Source organism: Protobothrops mucrosquamatus, unplaced genomic scaffold (genome assembly GCF_001527695.2).
Source record: "Protobothrops mucrosquamatus isolate PMUCROS unplaced genomic scaffold, P.Mucros_1.0 scaffold1080, whole genome shotgun sequence".
Classification (NCBI taxonomy): Eukaryota; Metazoa; Chordata; class Lepidosauria; order Squamata; family Viperidae; genus Protobothrops; species Protobothrops mucrosquamatus.
Window position 1 is genome coordinate 209,079 of NW_015387308.1, and position 19,890 is coordinate 228,968.

At 36.3% G+C, this 19,890-nt stretch overlaps 1 protein-coding gene across 1 annotated transcript in view; it reads right to left on the reverse strand.

Annotated features, from left to right (window-relative positions):
- Window positions 1-9,200: 9,200 nt before the first annotated feature.
- The window catches only part of STUM (stum, mechanosensory transduction mediator homolog), a 28,961-nt gene continuing 18,271 nt past the window's right edge, over window positions 9,201-19,890 (reverse strand). The window contains exons 2-4 of the mRNA XM_015820186.1: window positions 13,171-13,350; window positions 10,969-10,977; window positions 9,201-9,241 (exon numbers count right to left, since the gene is read on the reverse strand). Coding sequence (XP_015675672.1) covers window positions 9,201-9,241; window positions 10,969-10,977; window positions 13,171-13,350 — 230 coding nt within the window. The remainder of the gene's footprint in view (window positions 9,242-10,968; window positions 10,978-13,170; window positions 13,351-19,890) is intronic.

A 19,890-nucleotide genomic window follows, 5' to 3' on the forward strand; every position in this document is an offset into this window, starting at 1 on the left:
CTCCTCAAGGAAAATTAAATAAAAAAGAGTTAAAAGTCAGTGCACTACTATGGTAGATAATAATAATTTTTCCTTTGTAAAGTTTTAACCAGATCTTATATGCTGAATTTTCAGGAAAATTTTCAGCAAAAAACAAATACTTGTGCAAACCAGTACATATTTTCCATGTACTTCTTTAACATACCATTAAAATGAACACCAAGACTGTTCATTTTTCACATTCATTTTTTGCATTATTCAGAGATATATAATGAATATACTCTTCATCCCAACTATTTGAAATTGCTTTGTGACTTTTCCTTCAACTTTCCCCATGCAATAGTTGATTACCGGACATTCCATGTCTTTATGATGATCTTATGATTTATGAGCCCTACTGATCATTGCCCATACTATATTTCAAAAGGAAATTGGACTTTCTTGGGGGAAGGGGTTCCCTTTGAAAATATTTCATTTCTCATCCAAGAAGCTTCTTCAGTCCTAACGAAATGAGAACTGAAGAAGCTTCTAGGATGAGAAGTGAAACATTTTCAAAAAGGAAAAAAAAGAAAGTCCAGTTGCTTTTTGGAAAAAGCACTTTTGGGACAACTATGACCTGAATGATTGAAAATCTCCATAGAGATTCTACAAGGCAAAAAAGTCAAAAGAAGATCAACTTGGTGAAAAATCATTCTACAAAATTAAACTACAATGACTTCAGCAGGAAGGATCTGTAAGCAGAAGCTAGGAAAAAGGTCCGACTGAGATTCTGGGGAGCCATTGCCTATCAGTGAGGACAGTACAGAGCTACATGGATATCAGCCTTTCATGGCTGGCAAGGTCAAGAAACAAAAGCAGCTTGGATTTCAGGAGAGCTCCTTGTTATAAAATAAAATCTTGAAACCCTGTCAGTTTCTCTCTACCACATTTTATTTCAAAACCATGCTGGGGCTATTTTAAGATTCTTTCTTATGCTTTCCATTTCCCCAGGACTGAATAATCTTTTCTCAACTTTTAGTGGTTCATTGCTCTGTTCCTCCTTTCCAAGGCTTTATCTACATTCTTTTACAATAGACATATCAACTGGGATCTCATTGCTTGTGGCAACTAGGAATGAGAAGGAAAAAGATGGCAGCAATCATGCTCATTCTAAAGTTGACAGCTTGTTTGCATTGCTTGTTCTGCCATGGTTCTTGAATAAGTTACACTTGCCTGACCACATGCAATCTGTTAAGATGCAACCCTGGTTCTGAACCTGAATAGCTGGCTTCCAATACTATGCTAAGCCAGAGCTGAACAAACCATATTATGTCTTGGATTAGTCAATGAAACCATGAGACGCCTGGTATGAGACTTTGTTATGTTGCTGTTAGGCTAGACAGGCCAGTGGTCTAAACAAAGTACTTTAGAATTGATCAAAGCAGACTATGAAAGTTTCTGCTTAGTTGAAATCTATTGATGGAATTCATATCCCATTTCACTAATTATGCTGGCTAGTATAGAAAGACTTTTGACTTTAAGAACTAGAAAAGATTTTGTTATTAAAACACATACTGAGTTATTCAGGGAAGAGAGGCTGAAATTATTAGATTCTCAGATTTTATTATCTCAGATATCTGTGAGTAGCATTCAAGATGAAGCAGCAATGGCATTTATTACAGTTTACACCTAATCACACTTAATAAATCATGTCTATTGGACATAGAAGAACAGACACTTGAGTCTCTTCAATTGTTCAGCTGGCCTACTTTTAGAAAATCTCATCAGATTTTTGTGCTTTCAACTCCCAAACAGTCCATCACAAGTCAATCCATTTCTATCCTTAACTAAATGTTGTCATGTAAGTATTCACAAATTGACATTGAGCAAGAAACATTAAAACAAAATTAGAATATTCAAGATTGTATGGGGCTATTGTTATGGTTTTAAATGTGAGAACTTAAAGGAAACTCTAATTCTACATTCTATATCTTGGGTGATATTTAAATAGCTAAGTTAACAACATGGAAGATTAAACCACTGTTAATTAAAATTGATTGGACACTCAAATTCAGTTTGACAGGTATTTTTCTTCAAGAAGCATGCAATTAGTTCATAGATTCTTGTTCCATTTGCACTTCAGATAAGCAATTGAAACACTGAATTTATACAATTGTGGGGGTTTTTTTAAAAAAAAGAACCAAAGCAATAAAATAACCTTTACATACCAATTATATATCCTCAAGTCAGCTCATATTACATATGAAGTGATCTTTGACAACATCATTAAAACAATGAAAGCAGTTAACAGGCCCAAGCATAAATAGAAGTAGGCTCACAATACATAGGCAACCCTCAGGAGTTCAAGATTTCCATAGCAACTGTTTCCTGATTCAGTGTGCTTGCTGGAACATACAAAATCATGATAAAAAAAGCACCCAGAAAAGCCATGAACAAGCAGGCAGATCAAGTTCTTACACCTTCCTGGGACATTCGTAGAGTAACTCTCTCTTCATGTTACACAGTCAAAAAATACAGGGATTCTCTAGATCAGCGTTACTCAACCTCAACCTTGGCAATTTTAAGATGTGTGGACTTCAGTTCTTAGGATTCTCCAACCAGCATGAATTGAAGTCCACGCATCTTAAAATTGCCAAGGTTGAGAAACATTGCTCTAGTCTAAATGGATCTAATGCCCCTCCTTAGCATATATGACCATATATATTACTTTGATTTAATGTATTTTTACTTTTTTAAAAGGAAGGGAAAATAGATTAAAAATGGGGTAGGGGTTAGTACTTTACTGTTTAAATAACAAATGTAAATATGTGCAAATTAATGACATGATTCACTATGGGAAAGGAACTCAAAAACTCAAAGGATCTGTCATAAGGAAAAAGGGGTTAATCTATACTCCAATCTATTCTGAAGGCAGAACAAGAAGCAATGGATGGAAACTAATCAAGGAGAAAGCCAACCTAGAACTATGGAGAAATTTCCTGACAGTTAAAACAATTAATTAGTATCCAGAAGTTGTGGCCGCTCCAACACTGGAGATTTTTAAGAGCAGATTGGACAACCATTTGTCTGAAATGATATAGGGTTTCCTGCTTGAGCAGAAGATTGGACTAGAAGACCTCCAAAGTCCCCTCCAACTCTGTTATTCTGTTATTCAATAGAATAATAGGAGTTAAAAGACTTTATAGTCCAGTAATGGAAAATTTGCAAGGTTCCAGACATTGTCTGATTCAACGTACATCAGCTCAAGTCAATATAGCCAGTGGAAAGAATAAAGGAAGTTGTGGTCCAACTTCAGAGGCCTACTGATTTTTCAATCTAGCTCAAGTCATTATAGGAAGGGTACATTATCCATTACTTAAAGGATTGATGGCGTCTCTCCTGCCCTGATCTGTGGAATCCTCCCTCAGAGAAATCTCCTAGGCCTATTCCTTGCAAAGTAATGCAAGAACCTCCGTTATTATTCCATTAGCTTCTTACAATTGGGTCTACATCTTATTCCAATCTGAGATGATAAACTGATACTCATTTGTGAGTTTGTGTTAGTTTCAGTGACTTGCTTTTAATGAGTTTTAAGCTTGTTTGGAATGCTATTTTAGCTCCAAAAGCAACTAATAAAATGGACATATAAAAATTAAAGAATCTATCAAACATATTGAGTTAGGTTTCTGCCACTACAAAGTTTATCTAACAGTTAAAAATCTCTCTATTTTGTTAACCAAAACCTTCTCTGTAACGCAATTATTGATAGTGTTGCCTTGTGAAAAGGGCATCACTTGTATAAACTGCTATGATGGATAAAGCATCTATAAAAAATCATCTGACCAAGGAAGGAGACACTGTCCTCCTTGCTCAACCAGAGGTGTTGGGTTGACTTACATCCCTCCTTGACTCTGGAGTGACTTTTCTGTTGAAGCTTCTATGCCTATGCCAGCTAAATTAGAAAGCATTTAGAAAATAGGAGGAATAAATATTAACTGAGAGAAGTGTCTGTATGTATGTGCACGTGTATATGTGCATGTATGTGTGTATGTGTATTCCCCATTTTTTACTTCCTAGATTTTGTCATCATTTATACATGTCTCCCTTTTTGTGTCAAATCAAATCTATTGTTATCTTATTAAAACCATGGAAAATGACAAGTCATTATTGTTCAGAATGTATGTATTATTTTGAACTTAATCGAAGGTTGTTTTATCTTTACATAGAACAAATCACATAGAGTATGATTTATTCTTTCATATGGGACAATATATTAAAAAACAAAAAAGCTATATAATAATAAAGTGAGCTATTGAGTTTTACAAGATATGAACTGGCTACCGACCCATAACATCAGTGGGGATTCTCAAATCAAATATGCCATGGGGGAACAAAAATTATTTCTCTAACCATTATAAACAAGCTGTCTTATATTTTATAAAGCTTTATGTTTAACCCCAAAGGAGAGCATTATTTGCCATATTGCCTTTCCAAACTATGAACCACTACTCATGCTAGAAAACTAAGTATTTAATAAACACCTTAGAAAAAAATTTCTTCATAGGATATACATTCTCTCAGAATAAATCAGTTCACAGTTTTCAGTTGAGACATGAATGACTGAGTTCAAATTACATTCTGGGTACATTATGCAAGATGTTGGGAGAGATGGAAGGAAAGAGAAGAAGGCAATATGCTGCAAGATGGAGCAACACAATTATTATAGCTGCAATGGGTGCACTGTTGGAAGACTTGAAGGTCCAGGTCCTGTCCCGTTTCTGTCCAAGGTACCGTTTAAGGTGCTTCTGGTTTGAAAGGATTAGATGACATGACTATTGCCCTGGGGACGCATGTGGGGGCTCCTTTCATGTCCCGACAAGGAGCTGGAGCAAATGATAGGAGCTCACTGCACCACACAATAGCACTCAGGTCTCCTACGTGGGGTTGCTAATCTCCAATCTAGTGTCCTAACCACGTGAGCTATGCACTCCAAAGATTCAGATTGGTGATGAACATTTTGGTAAAAGTCTATCTTTCTGGTTGGTAAGAATTGATACCAATTGATACCAACTTGATGGTACATAATTGATACCAACTTGATGGCACATAATTAGTCAACAGGATATCATCCTATCTTAGCAGTATGAACGGGTGCAGAAATATTGTCTTTGATAATATGACTACTTCTATTTTAATATTCTCAAGAAGAGGGGATATTTCTGAACTTTTAGTGAATTTTCTTTGTCAAACTCTGAAGAAAGAGTGCCCAACTGCTAGCTGGTCTGGTTGGGGAGTTTAGTTCATCAACAACTGAAGGTCATAGGTTGCCCATATATTTTTTTAAACAGAGAGATCAATATCTATCAAATAATTCTACAGCTCAGATAAACTTTGTTTTTAAAAGTGAGCTTCCTCTCAAGAATAGACAAATCTATTCAACATGATACAAATACAGAAAAAGTGAATATGCATATCCTCAACTAGGTGGCAGCATCTACCTGACCTTGTCTTATATTAAAAAGCTAAACAGGGTTGGATTATCTGAGAATTTGAGATTACCAGGAAAAACTAGGATTGTCAGATGGGTAGGAAAAATGAGAAACATCCTGGCAGAATTTAATGGGAAACTATCTCTGTACTGTTGCCAAGGGAACTAAATGTATATCTCCATATAGTCACCAGGAATTGAGTTCTCCTTGAAGGAAATTTTACTTTAAAATAAGCATATAATTATGGTAGTGGCTTGCTTTTAAATTAGCATATTAGTCAATCAAAAGTCAGATTGGTTAAAAGTTTTAAAGCTTCATTAATCCCAATAGGAGGTAAAATGTAAGGCAGGAAAGATCTAAATTTTGGCAGTAAAGTATTGATCTTAAGAGCCATTTTGTTCCCCATAGGTTCCTTACTAATAAACTTCATGGATAGCGTACTGCTTTTCTGCAATGCTATTTCATAGGGATGCCTCACTGAAGCCCCACCACGATACAATCCCAACTACTAGAATTATAATAAAATAAAAACAGCATGAAGAGTAATGAATGTATAATACATGAGGAATAGAACAGAACAGAACAGAATAACTGAGTTGGAAGGGATCTCCTAGTCCAGTCCCCTGCTCAAGCAGGAAATTCTATACCATTTCAGATAAGTGGCTGTCTAATCGCTTCTTAAAAACCTTCACGTCTGAAGGCAAGCCGTTCCACTGATTACCTGTTCTAACTGTCAGGAAATTTCTCCTTATTTCTAGGTTGGATCTCTCCTTGATTAGCTTCCATCCATTTCTTCTTGTCCTGCCTTCAGGTGCTTTGGAGAATAGGTTGACCCTTTCTTCTTTGTGACACTCCTTAGATATTGGAAGATTGCTATCATGTCACCCTTAGTCTTTCTTATCATTGGACTAGACCACGGGTGTCAAACTCGCCATGTCATGTGATGTGTTGCGACATATCACGGCTCTTTTTGCATTGCCAGCAATAGGGTAGGCAAGGCTTCGGTATGATGAAACCGGCCCGCGGGCCGGCAGTTTGACACCCCTGGACTAAACATACCCAATTCCTGCAACAGTTCTTCATATGTTTTAGCCTTCAGTCCCCTAATCAGCTTTGTTGCTCTTGTCTGCACTCTTTCCAGAGTCTCAACATCTTTTTTACATTGTGGCGAACAAAACTGCTTCCAACTGGCAATATTCCAAGTGTGGTCCTACCAAGTCACTATAAAGCAGTATTTACACTTCATGTGAACTTGATTCTATCCCTCTGTTAATGCAGCCTAGAACTGTGTTGTTTTTTTTGGAAACTGCAGCACACTGCTGGCTCATATTTAAGTGGTTATCCAACAGAACTCCTGTATCCCTCTCACAGTTATTGCTGTTGAGCCAAGTACTACCTATTCTATACCTGTTTTTTCTTGATTAAGTGCAACACCTTACTTTTCTCAGCATTGAATTTCATTTTGTTTGATAGGGCCTAGTTTTCAGGTGTGTCGAGATCCTACTGGATCTTTAGCCTATCTTTTGGAGTGTTGGCTATTCCTGCCAGCTTGGGGTTATCTGCAAATTTGATGAGTTCCTCTTTTATCCCCTTATCTAAATTGTTTATAAAGATGTTGAAGAGTACTGGACTCAAGAGAGAACCTTGGGGTAATGAGGTACTTCACTGCATACTTCTCTCCATGTAGAAGCAGTTCCATTAAGGACTAGAAATTGAGGCTGGTTGGTCAATCCATCTGTGGCAATGCTGTGATACTTGAGGGTGTTAAACAATTTTCCCTTGATTTACTGCAAGAGATTAACTAGGATTCTCTGTTTACAAGCAACAATAAAAGGTAAAATAAAGAAAAAGGGATATTTGTGATTATTCCTTATGAAGTAGATTTGGGTTCGTGTCCAGTGACTTCACTGGGTGAAAGAAAAGAGGCTGAGCTCAATAAAAGAGATGGTTATTTTATTTGCAAGGAAGATTTAACTTGTTCTTGTTATGTGGCAAAGCTCACTTTCAAGGGCTAGGCAGAGCCATAAGCTCCAAAGTACCTTTTTTCTTGTCACAGGCACGGAGATTACACAGCTTTTCAGGGCTACCTTAGAGTTTTCACAAACCTGGTGTAAGGTGGGCTGCAGTATCAGAATTGGTCCTACAGTGTTTTAAGTGATAAAATTACAGATTCCTGGATTTTTAATTTAATTCTCTGCATATGCTAGCTCTCTCATTTATGACAGGATACTTCCATTATGCCTTTTAATTAACTCAAGGTTGGGTAGCAAACCAATAATACATTTAAAATGATAGGCAATGATTATTTTGAGTACAACGGCAGTAATTCAAATCTGACACTAAAAAAATCATGATTATCTGTAGAAGAATAAAATAGATGTTGTTAACTGGTTAATATATGAGCAAAAAAGTCACAGTTTAGCAGAACTCAGAGAACTTTCAAGCCTCCTTTATGGTAGTTGATTTCCAGTTCCTGAAAACATTTTTCTGAACAGAAAAGAGCATCATGTTTCACTCACAATATTATATGTTTATTTTACCATTCAGGCAGCATTAATGATTTTCACACACATACACCTATTTTTACTTCAAAACAAACTAATGACATTATGGCTGAAAAAGCAAGTGAACCAAGGCCATCAAGGGTGAACAAGGACTGGAATTTGTCTATTAAACTCTTCTCATCACGATTGATAAAAACACCAATAGTCATAACCAAGAATCTGAATGGATGCTGGTAAAAAATAATTAAGTTCTTATGAGGTCTTGGAATGTATAAGTAACAACACAATGGAGTTCTGCTCAACAAATTCCACAACAGGGTTTTGCTTCTGTTAACTTCAGTAAATTGTCAGCCTTATTTTTGTATGTATCTTAAAAGTATTAACTTGTTTTACCTGTGGGCATATGTACTAGGAAAGAGATATCACACCTTTACTGCAGCTCAGCTACAAATACTATCCATCATTTATATGCACATTTCCAATATATGTTAACATTTATTGGCACAGTTTTCTTTGAGGGAGCAGGTAAGGGTACTTCTTTCTTCTTTCATTTTCCATAGTATATAATAAAATGTGTCTCCATATAATAATCTCTTAAAACCCAATCCCCACACTTAAGAATAAAACATCTGTAAAAGTAATGGTGGATAATCAAATTTAGCAACAGCCAAATTCTTGCTTCTTGTTAGATAAAGAGTTCACAGCTTCTTTCCAACATTCAGAAGGTAAAAGGTGGCAAAAAAGGTGCATGAACAGGTAAGCAATAGTGACAGGATTTACGAAAGCAGTAAGCAGAATCTTAAATTGGTTGCAGAAAACAGTTATTAAACAAGCACCAAAAAAATTCCACAAGTACGTACGCAAGCAGGTAAGTCACAACCTGAACTTTCCTGCACCAAAGGAATGCCTTTGGGGGGTGGGAATCTCCCTTCAAATGTTTGCTTTGATATATTGCACATTATCTATCAATATTTCCTCTGCTTCTTGATATTTACATCAGGACATTTCCTCAAGGAGTGAAGGAAGTGAAATATTTCCCATGTAGTTCGTCCCATAAGATGGAAAAAAACTGCAACTTCTTCAGTGATGTTTGCTCAAATGTTATCTTCCTCCTCAGCCGTATCCCTACCTAATCAGTGGCTTTCTCCCACTTTTGGAATGGCTTGCCTGTCATCCTGTCATGTTGACTGTGCCAGTTCAAAAATCCACATGTCGGAGTCTCCATAAGCAGCGTTAGCTGTCCAAGTGATCAGTGAAGGTCACTCTCTGCTGATCTACACCTCCGCTCTGCTGGATACTCAACCACACACACACACAAAAGAAAGAAAGAAGATGGAAAGGATGTTATTGTTGGGTTCCATTGGAATCCAACAGTATCTTAGGTTCTTGTGGAAAAGAAAGGTTAAACAATCTGCACTGTTTTTTATCAATAAGATAAATCTTAATCTTTTGGATTACTGCTCAGAGCTAATGAGAAGGAGGAGGAGAATATTCTTCTGTGATTGAGCTTAAGAGTGTAGAAATGAATATTAGCAACCAAAGTCAGTCTCTGGGGAATCCTATCATTAATTTTATTTTATTGAAAATTATTTATTTAGACCTTAGATGTGCAAAGTATAAATACAAACATAAAGACAATATTTGATTAAAAACAAGCAAGGGAGGAGGTAGATATTAAACTACCTGAATAGAAGATAAGGATTTCCAGCAACTTTAGACATAGTCATTGCCTTTCCTGGGCCAAGTGAAAGAAATAAGTAAAGAATTATGTACAAGGTTTACTTGATTTTATTCAGGATACATATCTGAGTTTTCAGAGAATTTTAATTGTTAAGAGCACTCAAAAAGTACCCCTGCTCTGCATCCATGGCATAATATATTAAATTAAAGCTTTCCATTTACACTGCCAACAGTGTATTCATTCATATTCTAAAGGTGTTTCCATATGCTGCTCTCTCCATCCTGGTACATAACTAGGAGTCTAGAAATAGCTGAGAGTCAAGAAGTTGCAAGCATTATTTCTCCAAAAATCAAAGTTTCTTACATGTAAATGAAGTTTCAAACATGCATGATTAAACTTAAGCACAGCTTAAGGATATTTTTTTCTGTGATACAAGGAACATCATGTAAATAACAGCTGACATATATTTTGCATTCTAGTCTGCATGATGAGAAATCAGGACAGAAGCTCAGAGGGACACTGTGTTTGTGCTTGGCACATATTCTTCCCTTCAGAATTGCCCTCAATTGTTACTCACCTCAAGTAAATACATTTTAATAGGACTTTTTTTTTGTCATTGGTTTTGTTTGTGCCTGCAAACCAGATGTGGGAAAATTACAGAAAAAAGGACTCCAGTTTAATTTACAAGTAATGCCACTATTATAATATATATATATCAGATATAGCAGGATCCCAGAATATATCTATTCTTGTGTGGAATTGGATTGGAAAGCAAATTAACATTAAGTTTGGGTGGGGAGGAGGAATGGACATATTTGAATGCAACATTTGGTATACAAGAAATAACTCCTCACACAGATATTTTATGAAATGGTTGCCCACCTAATTTTTCTGCAGATTCTTTTTCTGAGTATGCTCCTAACCCTTGCAGTGCAATTATTATTTTTTTAAAGCTTGTTTTAAGCTTCATAACGTGAAGAAGCAAAAATAGTTCAGAGATTCAGAAACTGAAACATGTGGATCATGGAATTGTTCTCAGTGATCTCAGGTCAAACTCTTAAAGATGGGGTTCATGTGCATTATGGTAAGCTTTGCTTTATCATGATTTGTTGAATAAATCACACTACTTTGGCTTTACACAAAGCTATAAGTGATGATTTAGTAATATTGGTGGCTTAGTTCACAATATCCTAAGCCCCACACAAACCAACTGCACTGTGGTTTAAATCAATAGAAGAATGCAGGCTTAATTTAGCATTTAAAACATTTTCCCTGAGGGAATATGTTTATCTTTAAATTGATTAAATTGTGAGGAAAAATATCAGAAAAAACATACCTTGTGAAACTTGGTTGATCATTCAGAAGGAGTGAAAGAACCATAAAAGAGAAAAACAAAGCCATAATTATAAGGAATTATTCAAAAAAAGCAAATGGAAAAACATAAGTATGGCGATTAGCTACCCTCTGTTTATTAAAGAATGGCATTTTAGAACTGAAGCTTTTTTTCTTTTGCAAATCCCTAACTAACAAGAATTTAAATTTGCTTCTAGAAAATGAAGCATTTATTAAGAAGCTACACATTTATAAACTTGGATATGCATTAAGGGAATCTGAGAAGGAAAATAACCCTGGGTTTGTAGGGATCAGATGAATTAAAATCTTGACTCAACACAAAAGCGAAAATGACGATATCATGAATAAAACTGTCAACATCACAATGTTTTAAATTAATACAATATGACCATACTTGGTACCCTAAGTACAATTGTAAGTGCTATCTTTCCAAAAGAATATTACAGCGCTAAAAAGGTATTAAAATGGCAGTCCAAATGAGGAATTAATGGATTAAATGTGCTACCAAAAGGTATTATTTTAGCTAGCATAGAGGAGAATGGAGAAAATGACAGAGTGATAAAACGTCGTGTATGGTATGTGCCTCAAGGACATTGGATCTGGATACAGAGGAACAGGATCGGGGTCAACCTGTCCAGCCCTTAGCAGAAGGGGAAACAAGAGTCACATGGAATGCCTTTAATTAGGCTTATTGTTGGGAAATAAGAGGCTAGGATATAGAATCTTGGAAACAGAATAAGCAAAATTCCTACCTACATTTAGGAATGAATTCATTAAGATAGGATCACTGAATTATTGAACCCTTTTTTCCAGATTATGAAACCGAAGCACTAACCACTCATTTTTTCCCCCAGATAAGCTTGATACTGAAACAACCATCTGCTCTTCATTAGTTATGTTTTAAAATACCTTGTTTTCATTCTCAGCCTTGGTGAGCTTTCTTCACAACCCTAGCAACACTGAATGGTTGAAGATGCAAAGACCTTCTGTTCTAGAGATTTTCTAATATTAGTTCTAAATTGCACTGCAGTAACCCAGGCAGAATTTGGGGGTTAGTGGCAGCTATGGCCAAGAGGGCTACCTGCACAAATACATTTGCTCAGCCAATTATGCCCTTTTCTGATTTGGGAGGCCTTCTCAAATAGTCTTTCAAGTTTTAGATACTTTTGTTTGTTTGTACTACTACAACATGCTCCAGTTGGGGTTGCATCTGGAAGCTGCATTTGGTCTAGAATGAAGCAGCATGAGTAGCTGCAGACCATTGCACCCATGTGTCACCTCTATTTCACAAGCTGCACTGGTTACCAGTTGGCTTCCAGTTGCAATTCCACATGACAGTAGGCACCTTCATGACTTGAGGTCTAGTTACCTACATGAATATATTTTTCTATCTATGGTTTGGTTGTTTGCTTGTTTAGTAAATATTGTAGACTAAGCATGCTCCAGGTCCCATAGATGAAGGAGTGTTATCTTACCGGACCCCAGAGACTTCCCTTCTCTATGTCTGCCATTGCCCTCTGAAAGAGCATTACTTGTGACCCAGTTGCCTTTAGGAAAGGCTTGAAGACCTTGCTTTTTGAGCAGGCCCTGGGATAGGCTGCTTTTGTGGCCCAACTTATGATGTTTATTTGTTAGCCATATAATTATATTAACGTTTCGCTAATGTGAGTTTCTCTATTAGTACATTGTTTTTTGTTAGGTTTGTTTTACTCTGTGTTTATTACATTGCTGCACACTGCCTAGAATTTCTTTGGTAATTGAGATGGCCAAACTGATTACATTTTTTAAAAAATAAATAAATCTTGATTGCCTGTATGCATCATTTATGGTTACTCAGAGCCAACTGATTGACTAGTATAGAAAACAGGTACGGTACATTTATAAGACCAGTTGAATGTGAAGGAAAATGTTTTAGAGGTCACTCCATTACAAAAGCTGTTCTCTATATCCTAATGTTGTTTCTGTTCAAAGAAAAATTAGGAAAAAAGAGAAGGAAGCAATTTTTTTTCTTTAGCTTGTTTTTGCAAACATATTCCATCAAGGTATCAACTCATACAAAAAGAGTTTGCAGCTGTTAGAGAACTATTTGATTTAATTAGTGCCCACTTCTATCTCCCTTCCCATAAGCTCACTTTAAATTCTTAATTATTGGAATAACAAACAAAAATGATTGTACTCAACTTACTGGCAAGAATGACCATGTCCATCCCCCAAAATATACTCATGATCCAGCCAACCATCACAATTGCTGTAAGAATCTGAATCAGAGCTGCTGCAATGTTCAACCAGAACACACAACAAATGTGTCTGTCAGGGAGATCAGTCCGGGCTCCACACAGCACTGTGAAAGCTGATACAAATGTCCCTGTAGGAAGGAAGATCAGCATTAAAAACTCAGAAGAAAACAACTGTCAGACACATCACATGAAACACCATCATATAAGAGCAGTAGAATAACTGGTAGGCACAGCCTCAGAAATTATCTGCATTTGTTTCAAAAGGCACACATAAATAAAAAAATATCCATTACATTCGAAAACATTTTGCAGCATTTTAATATACTAAAAAGCATATTATTTACAGCTTAGAAAAAGCTTATTGTAGGACCACAGAATAGGAAAGGAACAAATCAACCAAATTTTAGCCTACTCCTACATAACAAATCAGAATCACCATTTCCACAGATCAGCCCACATAATCATTAATATTGTTATAGTAAGAAAATCTAGAAGATAGGTGCTAATTAAATTCAATAACAGTCCTGGAATATATGTGCTGTTAGGCTATAAGATGAGCTATATATTTATTTGCTTATTTAATAGAGCATAGCAGATTTCAGTTTTACTTTCTTTTTATTCATTTCTGAAAATTCAGAGTACATTGCTTAATACACGTAGATTTTGTGGATACTAATGTGGACAGTAGGCAAGAGTTTAGGCATTAATATTTAACTATTATTTTGTTTATCACTCAAGTATGTAAAACCACTCTTTGTATACATTCCTTCCAAAGATCATGGTGGTCGAGAATCAGTTCAAAAGCAAAGCAGGGAACAGCAGGAATGGCAGAGAAGTTAGTACTGTATTGACTAGTCAATTAAAATATCCTGCCATTGGTGGGCCAGTTTACAATTGCATAATGTGGAAAGGATGGGTGTCATTCCCTTATTTGTGCTAAAACTGCTTATGAAGCAGCATTATTATTTAAAAAAACTGTAGGCAAGGTTGTAATATTATTTTGCAAAATAATTTCCAATTTAAGCACTAATTAAATATGGCTAATATCAGGCAGTTGAGAATTAAACTGTATTTGAATTTCTGATTTAGAATTTAACTCAAAATTTACTTGATCGTTCAGATACGATTTTGAAATTCAGAGACTCTAGGGCAGGGGTAGGCAACCTCGGCTCTTTTATGACTCATGGACTTCAACTCCCAGAATTCCTGAGTCAGCTATTGGGAGTTGAAGTCCATGAGTCATAAAAGAGCTGAGGTTGCCTACCTCTGCTCTATGGGGAGGAATGGCAAACTGAAGACAACTATGAGTTTTTTGAAATCTCTCCTTATAAGGACAAGATGGGAGATCAATCACATGAACTCTGGATGATTGCTCCTCACAAGCCAATCACAGTAAGACATTTTCTATGAATTGGAGCACTGGGAGACAAAGGATTAGCCATCTTGCTCACAATCGCAGTGGAGCCTTTTCAAGGACACTAAGATCACAAACTTCACTTTCTAATCACTTTTGGAAATTTCCTATTAGAATAGAATGGAATCGAGCTGGAAGGGACCATGGAGGTCTTCTAGTCCAGCCCCCTGCTCAAGCAGGAGAACCTATACCATTTCAGACAAATGACTGTCTAGTCTCTTCTTAAAAACCTCCAGTGATGGAGCGCCCACGATTTCTGAAGGCAAGCTGTTCCTCTGGTTAATTCTCCTCACTGTTAGGAAGTTTCTCCTTAATTCCAGGTTGCTTCTCTCTTTGATCAGTTTCCAACAACTGTTTCTTGTCCTGCCCTCTGGTGCTTTGGAGAATAATTTGACCCCCTCTTCTTTGTGGCAGCCCCTCAAATGCTGGAATACTGCTATCATGTCACCCCTATTTCTTCTTTTCTCTAGACTAGTCAAACCCAAGTCCTGCAGCCATTCTTTATATGCTTTAATCTTCAGGCCTTTAATCATCTTAGTTGTTCTTCTCTGATTTTTTTCCAAACTCTCAACATATTTTTTGTAGTATGGAGACCAAAACTGGTTGCAGTATTCCAGGTGTAGTCTCACTAGGGTTTTATAAAGCGGTACTAATACTCCGTGTGATCTTGATTCTATGCCTCTGTATTAGAACTGTATTAGCTTTTTTGGCTGCTGCTGCACACCGCTGGGTCATAGTCAAGTGATCATCCATTAGGACTCCAAGGTCCCTCTCTTACAGTTACTGTTTTTGAGCCAGGTCTCACCTAATCTGTACTTATACCTTTGATTTTTCCTGCCTAAATGTAAAACTTTGCTTTTCTCCACATTAAAGTTCATTTTGTTGGATAGGGCTCATTGTTCAAGTTTGCCAAGATCTTTTTGGATCCTGAGTTTGTCTTCTGGGGTGTTGGCTATTCCTGCCAGGTTAGTGTCATCTGCAAATTTGATGAGTTCCCCTTCTATTCCCTCGTCTAAGTCATTAATGAAGATATTGAAGAGTACTGGGCCTAAGACGGAGCCTTGTAGTACCCCACTGCTTACTACTTTCCATGTGGATGTAGTACCATTGAGGACTATTCGCTGAGTACGGTTTGTCAGCCAGCTACAGATCCATCTGGTGGTGATGTTGTCTATTCTGCCTCTTTCTAGCATTTCGCTGGTCTATTAATTTAGTCACTTTATAAAAGAACAAAATAAGATTGATTTGGTATGATCTATTTTTAACAAACCTGTGCTGGCTACTAGTTATATTTGCTTCTAGTTGTTCAGAGATCTTTTTTTTATTATTTTTTCAAGTATTTTCCCAGGTATTGATGTTAGACTGATTGGTCTATAGTTTTCTGGGTCTGTTTTTTTTCTCTTAACTTTCTTAACTTTAAAGCTATTAAAGACCTTCAGTATGATGTTTCAAATATCTTCACTGATGAGTTTATTTTAAGCTTTGAACAAAAGAAAAATTATTTATAAGCTTAAAGAAGCTGAAAGAGATAGCAAAAAGCAGTAAAAGAAAATTATTAGATTTTACTATTATAATGAAAATTCTTAATAAAACCATATATATACTATTTGGAAATTCAGTATTTAAAACTAGAGTTGCCAAAGAAATCTCTGGCCTGACAACTCCTCCATATTCCATAACAGAATAAAAATGGCAAAACCCCAAAAGAAATCCAAAACAGCTGCTGGAGGGGAGGTACAGATCAATCTGCCTCTGTAATGGGATGAGTACATTAAACATGAAAAGCAAAATCCAAATTTCAAAATCTAGAAAATGAACAGATTTATTCTATCCCTAGTTTCTAAGCAATCATTGTAGCAGGTTAAAAATTATCCCATCCCCAAAGCCTATTCAAGAAATCACAGAACCAGAGAACGACAGCCAAACATTGGTATTTTGCTTTTCCATTATTTTGAAGGAGGAAACACATAAAGTGATAGCAAAAGTCCTAAAAAAAAAGTCTTGGCACCGTTAAAAGCCTACAAAAAATCTTAGTAAAAAGCTCCCAAGGTTGTCTACCCACTAAGTGTCATTGTTCTTTATGTTCTCCTCCCTTCAAGTTACATGGATCTCAGCCCACAACTGCTGAGAATAATGTAACAGGTCATGAGGAACCTCTGTTAAATGGACAAGAAATTAAGTTTTAAAGTGCACCACATCATTCCTAACCTTATAAGGAAATAGCTATTTATTCCACGAGCAAAAAAAGTAGTAATAAAAGGGACTGAAAAATAAAAACAGATTAAAATCTTACTATTGTCTCAGACTTCTAATTAGCCAGTATATTGCTTTGCAAATAAAGAAATTATACCTTTAAAAGAATAAAGAGGTCAATGAAACACAAAACAAAGTACCTAATTATTAATATAGTGGTAGAGTGGCTGGATGATTCAAGCTCTGGCAACAAGCCTGATCTGTGCATTTTGGCTCAGTATTGCGGCGTTCGCTTGATACTATGCTGGATTACTTTACTGTTCCAAATGTTCGTTCCCCACAATTCTCCGATAGAGATACTAATTAGGATGATTAAGACCTGATGCAGACAGTAGTTGAATGTATTTATCCATGCCAAATGCGGGCGCGCGCAGACACACACACACACACACAACCTTTTAAAAGTAGACTTTTCTAATGATACAGGAAGAAATCTGTCTCAAAGAAAACCAGAATTCACACTTTGTGTTAAAACTTGCTGTTCTTATTTTACTTGCTAGCTCTTCCCAGACTGGGTGCAACTAACAAATTACTGTATGGATATTTCTGATTAATTTCACCTCAAAATCAAATCTATTTTTTCTCTCTTGTAACAAGCAGGGAAGAAAGCCAAGGAAAACATACATTCTTTCCTAACTGAGCTGAAAGGAAAAAAAGGGAGTCTTACTTTCAGGTGAAACGCTAAATATATCATAGACAAAAACAGTACTGTATGCTACTAGTCTCAATCTGCATTTTTCTGAGGCTGGCAGGTGTAATATGGCAACAGTGATTTTTCTGGGTGCTTTGCCTGTAGTTACATTAGACTTAATGCAGACCCAAGCACTACAAGACCTTCAATTATATAATACATGATTCTACATACACATGATTTATCAGTAAGTGGGATTGCTAAAAAGAAACTTTGATTTCTGCTTTTATACAATGAAATAAAAATCCGTGCATTGTTCCCTGCTAGCCTCCTTCATAAAGAGATATTATAGTAGAACAGTGGGAGATACTTGGGACCCAGAGGCATATAGGCTTGGCTGGGCTGTATTGCTTCTGACTCTACACGGAGGTTTGTATCTGGACAACAGAAACAAAGTGCACAGAGAAAACCTGCCAATCAATATTAAGATACTTTAATTATTCTTCAAATGTGCTAGATTTCTGAGGAAGAGAGTTAAAGAATACTTAGCCCCTTACATTTCATAAAAGTTGCTTTAATTACTTTTAAAAAAAATACAATTGCATATAAATCTGGGAAGATCAGGAGCAGTAGTGGGATTCAGCCGGTTCGCACCACTTTGGCAAAACCGGTAGCTAATTTTTTGTTGCCCAAGCCAAGAATGGACTTCCGGAAGCGGCATCCACACAGAGAACCGGTTGCTCACATATTTGAATCCCACCACTGGTCAGGAGGTATGGCTTCAATAAGGCTCAAGGTCAATTCTAGGCTCAGAAACACATTTCTACTGCAGATATTACATCTAAATAGGCAAAGACATATCTTAATTTTTTGATTTACGGTATATTTTCTATAATCAAATGGAACATTACAACCCCCGAGATTAGATTGTGCATGATCTGTTGGCTTTTTGGAAGACTTTGAAGACATTAATGTGTTCCTGGGCATGGGGATCACGTGGTTAGTTTGAGTCTATGTAGTGGTTATGATTTTACTATAAAATGGTTTTTATTTTGGCTGTATGTTGCTGTTTCAATGCTTTTTATATTATGCATTTACAGTATATGCTGTTAGCTACCTACAGCTGATATGGCAAGATGGGCGGTCACATAAACTGAATTAATAATAATAACAACAACCACTACTTGGTAAAGGATTTCCCACATTTAAGCAATAGCCTTATCTTGACTAAAATTATGTGCCCTCAAGTTAACCACACATATAGATTTTGTCCATGATAATCTGTTTCCAATCTAGTCCTTCAGGTCTTCCAACAGTGCAACCCATCGCTGTTTTAACTTGAATCCATCCATTCTTGCTTCATTTATTAACTGGAGATAATTCAACATAAGGGTACAGCACATGCTTTAAATGTAGAAGACCAGCTTATGTAGTCATGGATGAAAAGGGCACTTGCATAGAACCCTGGATTTATACTGCTGGTCTATCAACAATACTGACCAATTTGTGTTAAATCTAAGATGGCTTACTTCTCCCAATCCTGTGTACAAATAAGAATCAACAACATGAGCTACTTTCATGGCAAAGGCAACCAAAATATCATTGAAGGAATCAAAGGTAAAATCAATAACATATTTTCATTTGCTAATAGTTATGGTAGAAATACAGGATCTAACAATAGCTCAAAATACAAGCAACCAAGGGGAACAAAGACAAAGGAAGAAAAATAAAAAATGTGAAGTAGATGTAATGGATTCCAAATGTTACTGAAGCAGGTATAGGTAGTCCTTAACTTATGACCACAATTGAGCTCAAAATTTCTGTTGCTAAGCGAGACAGTTGTTAAGTGAGTTTTGTCCCATTTTTATGTTTCTTGCCACAGTTGTTAAGTGAATCACTGCATTCTGAAGTTAGTAACACGGTTGTTAAGTGAATCTGGCTTCCACATTGACTTCGCTTGTCAGAAAGTTGCAAAAGGTGACCACATGACTCTGGGACAATGGAACTGTCATAAATATGAACCAGTTGTCAGACATCCAAATTTTGATCATGTGACTATGGGGATGCTCCAAGGAACACAGGTGTGAAAAAGAGTCATTATTCATTTTTTTCAGTACCATTGTAATCACTAATTGAATGGTTGTAAGCTGGGGACTACCTGTACTTGTAGTTTTGATATAAACGTAACTTTTTTTCCCAAACAGGATCAGTCAAAATTAAACTAAGTAAAGAAATTCTGAACTGAAACTGAGATACAATTTGCCTGGGCTTTTATTTTTCAGATTAGGGGAATAAATGTTTTGGAAATTAAAGCAAGTCAAGGGCATCTCTGTACTACTTCTGGCCTCATTCTTATACTTCTTTAAAAAA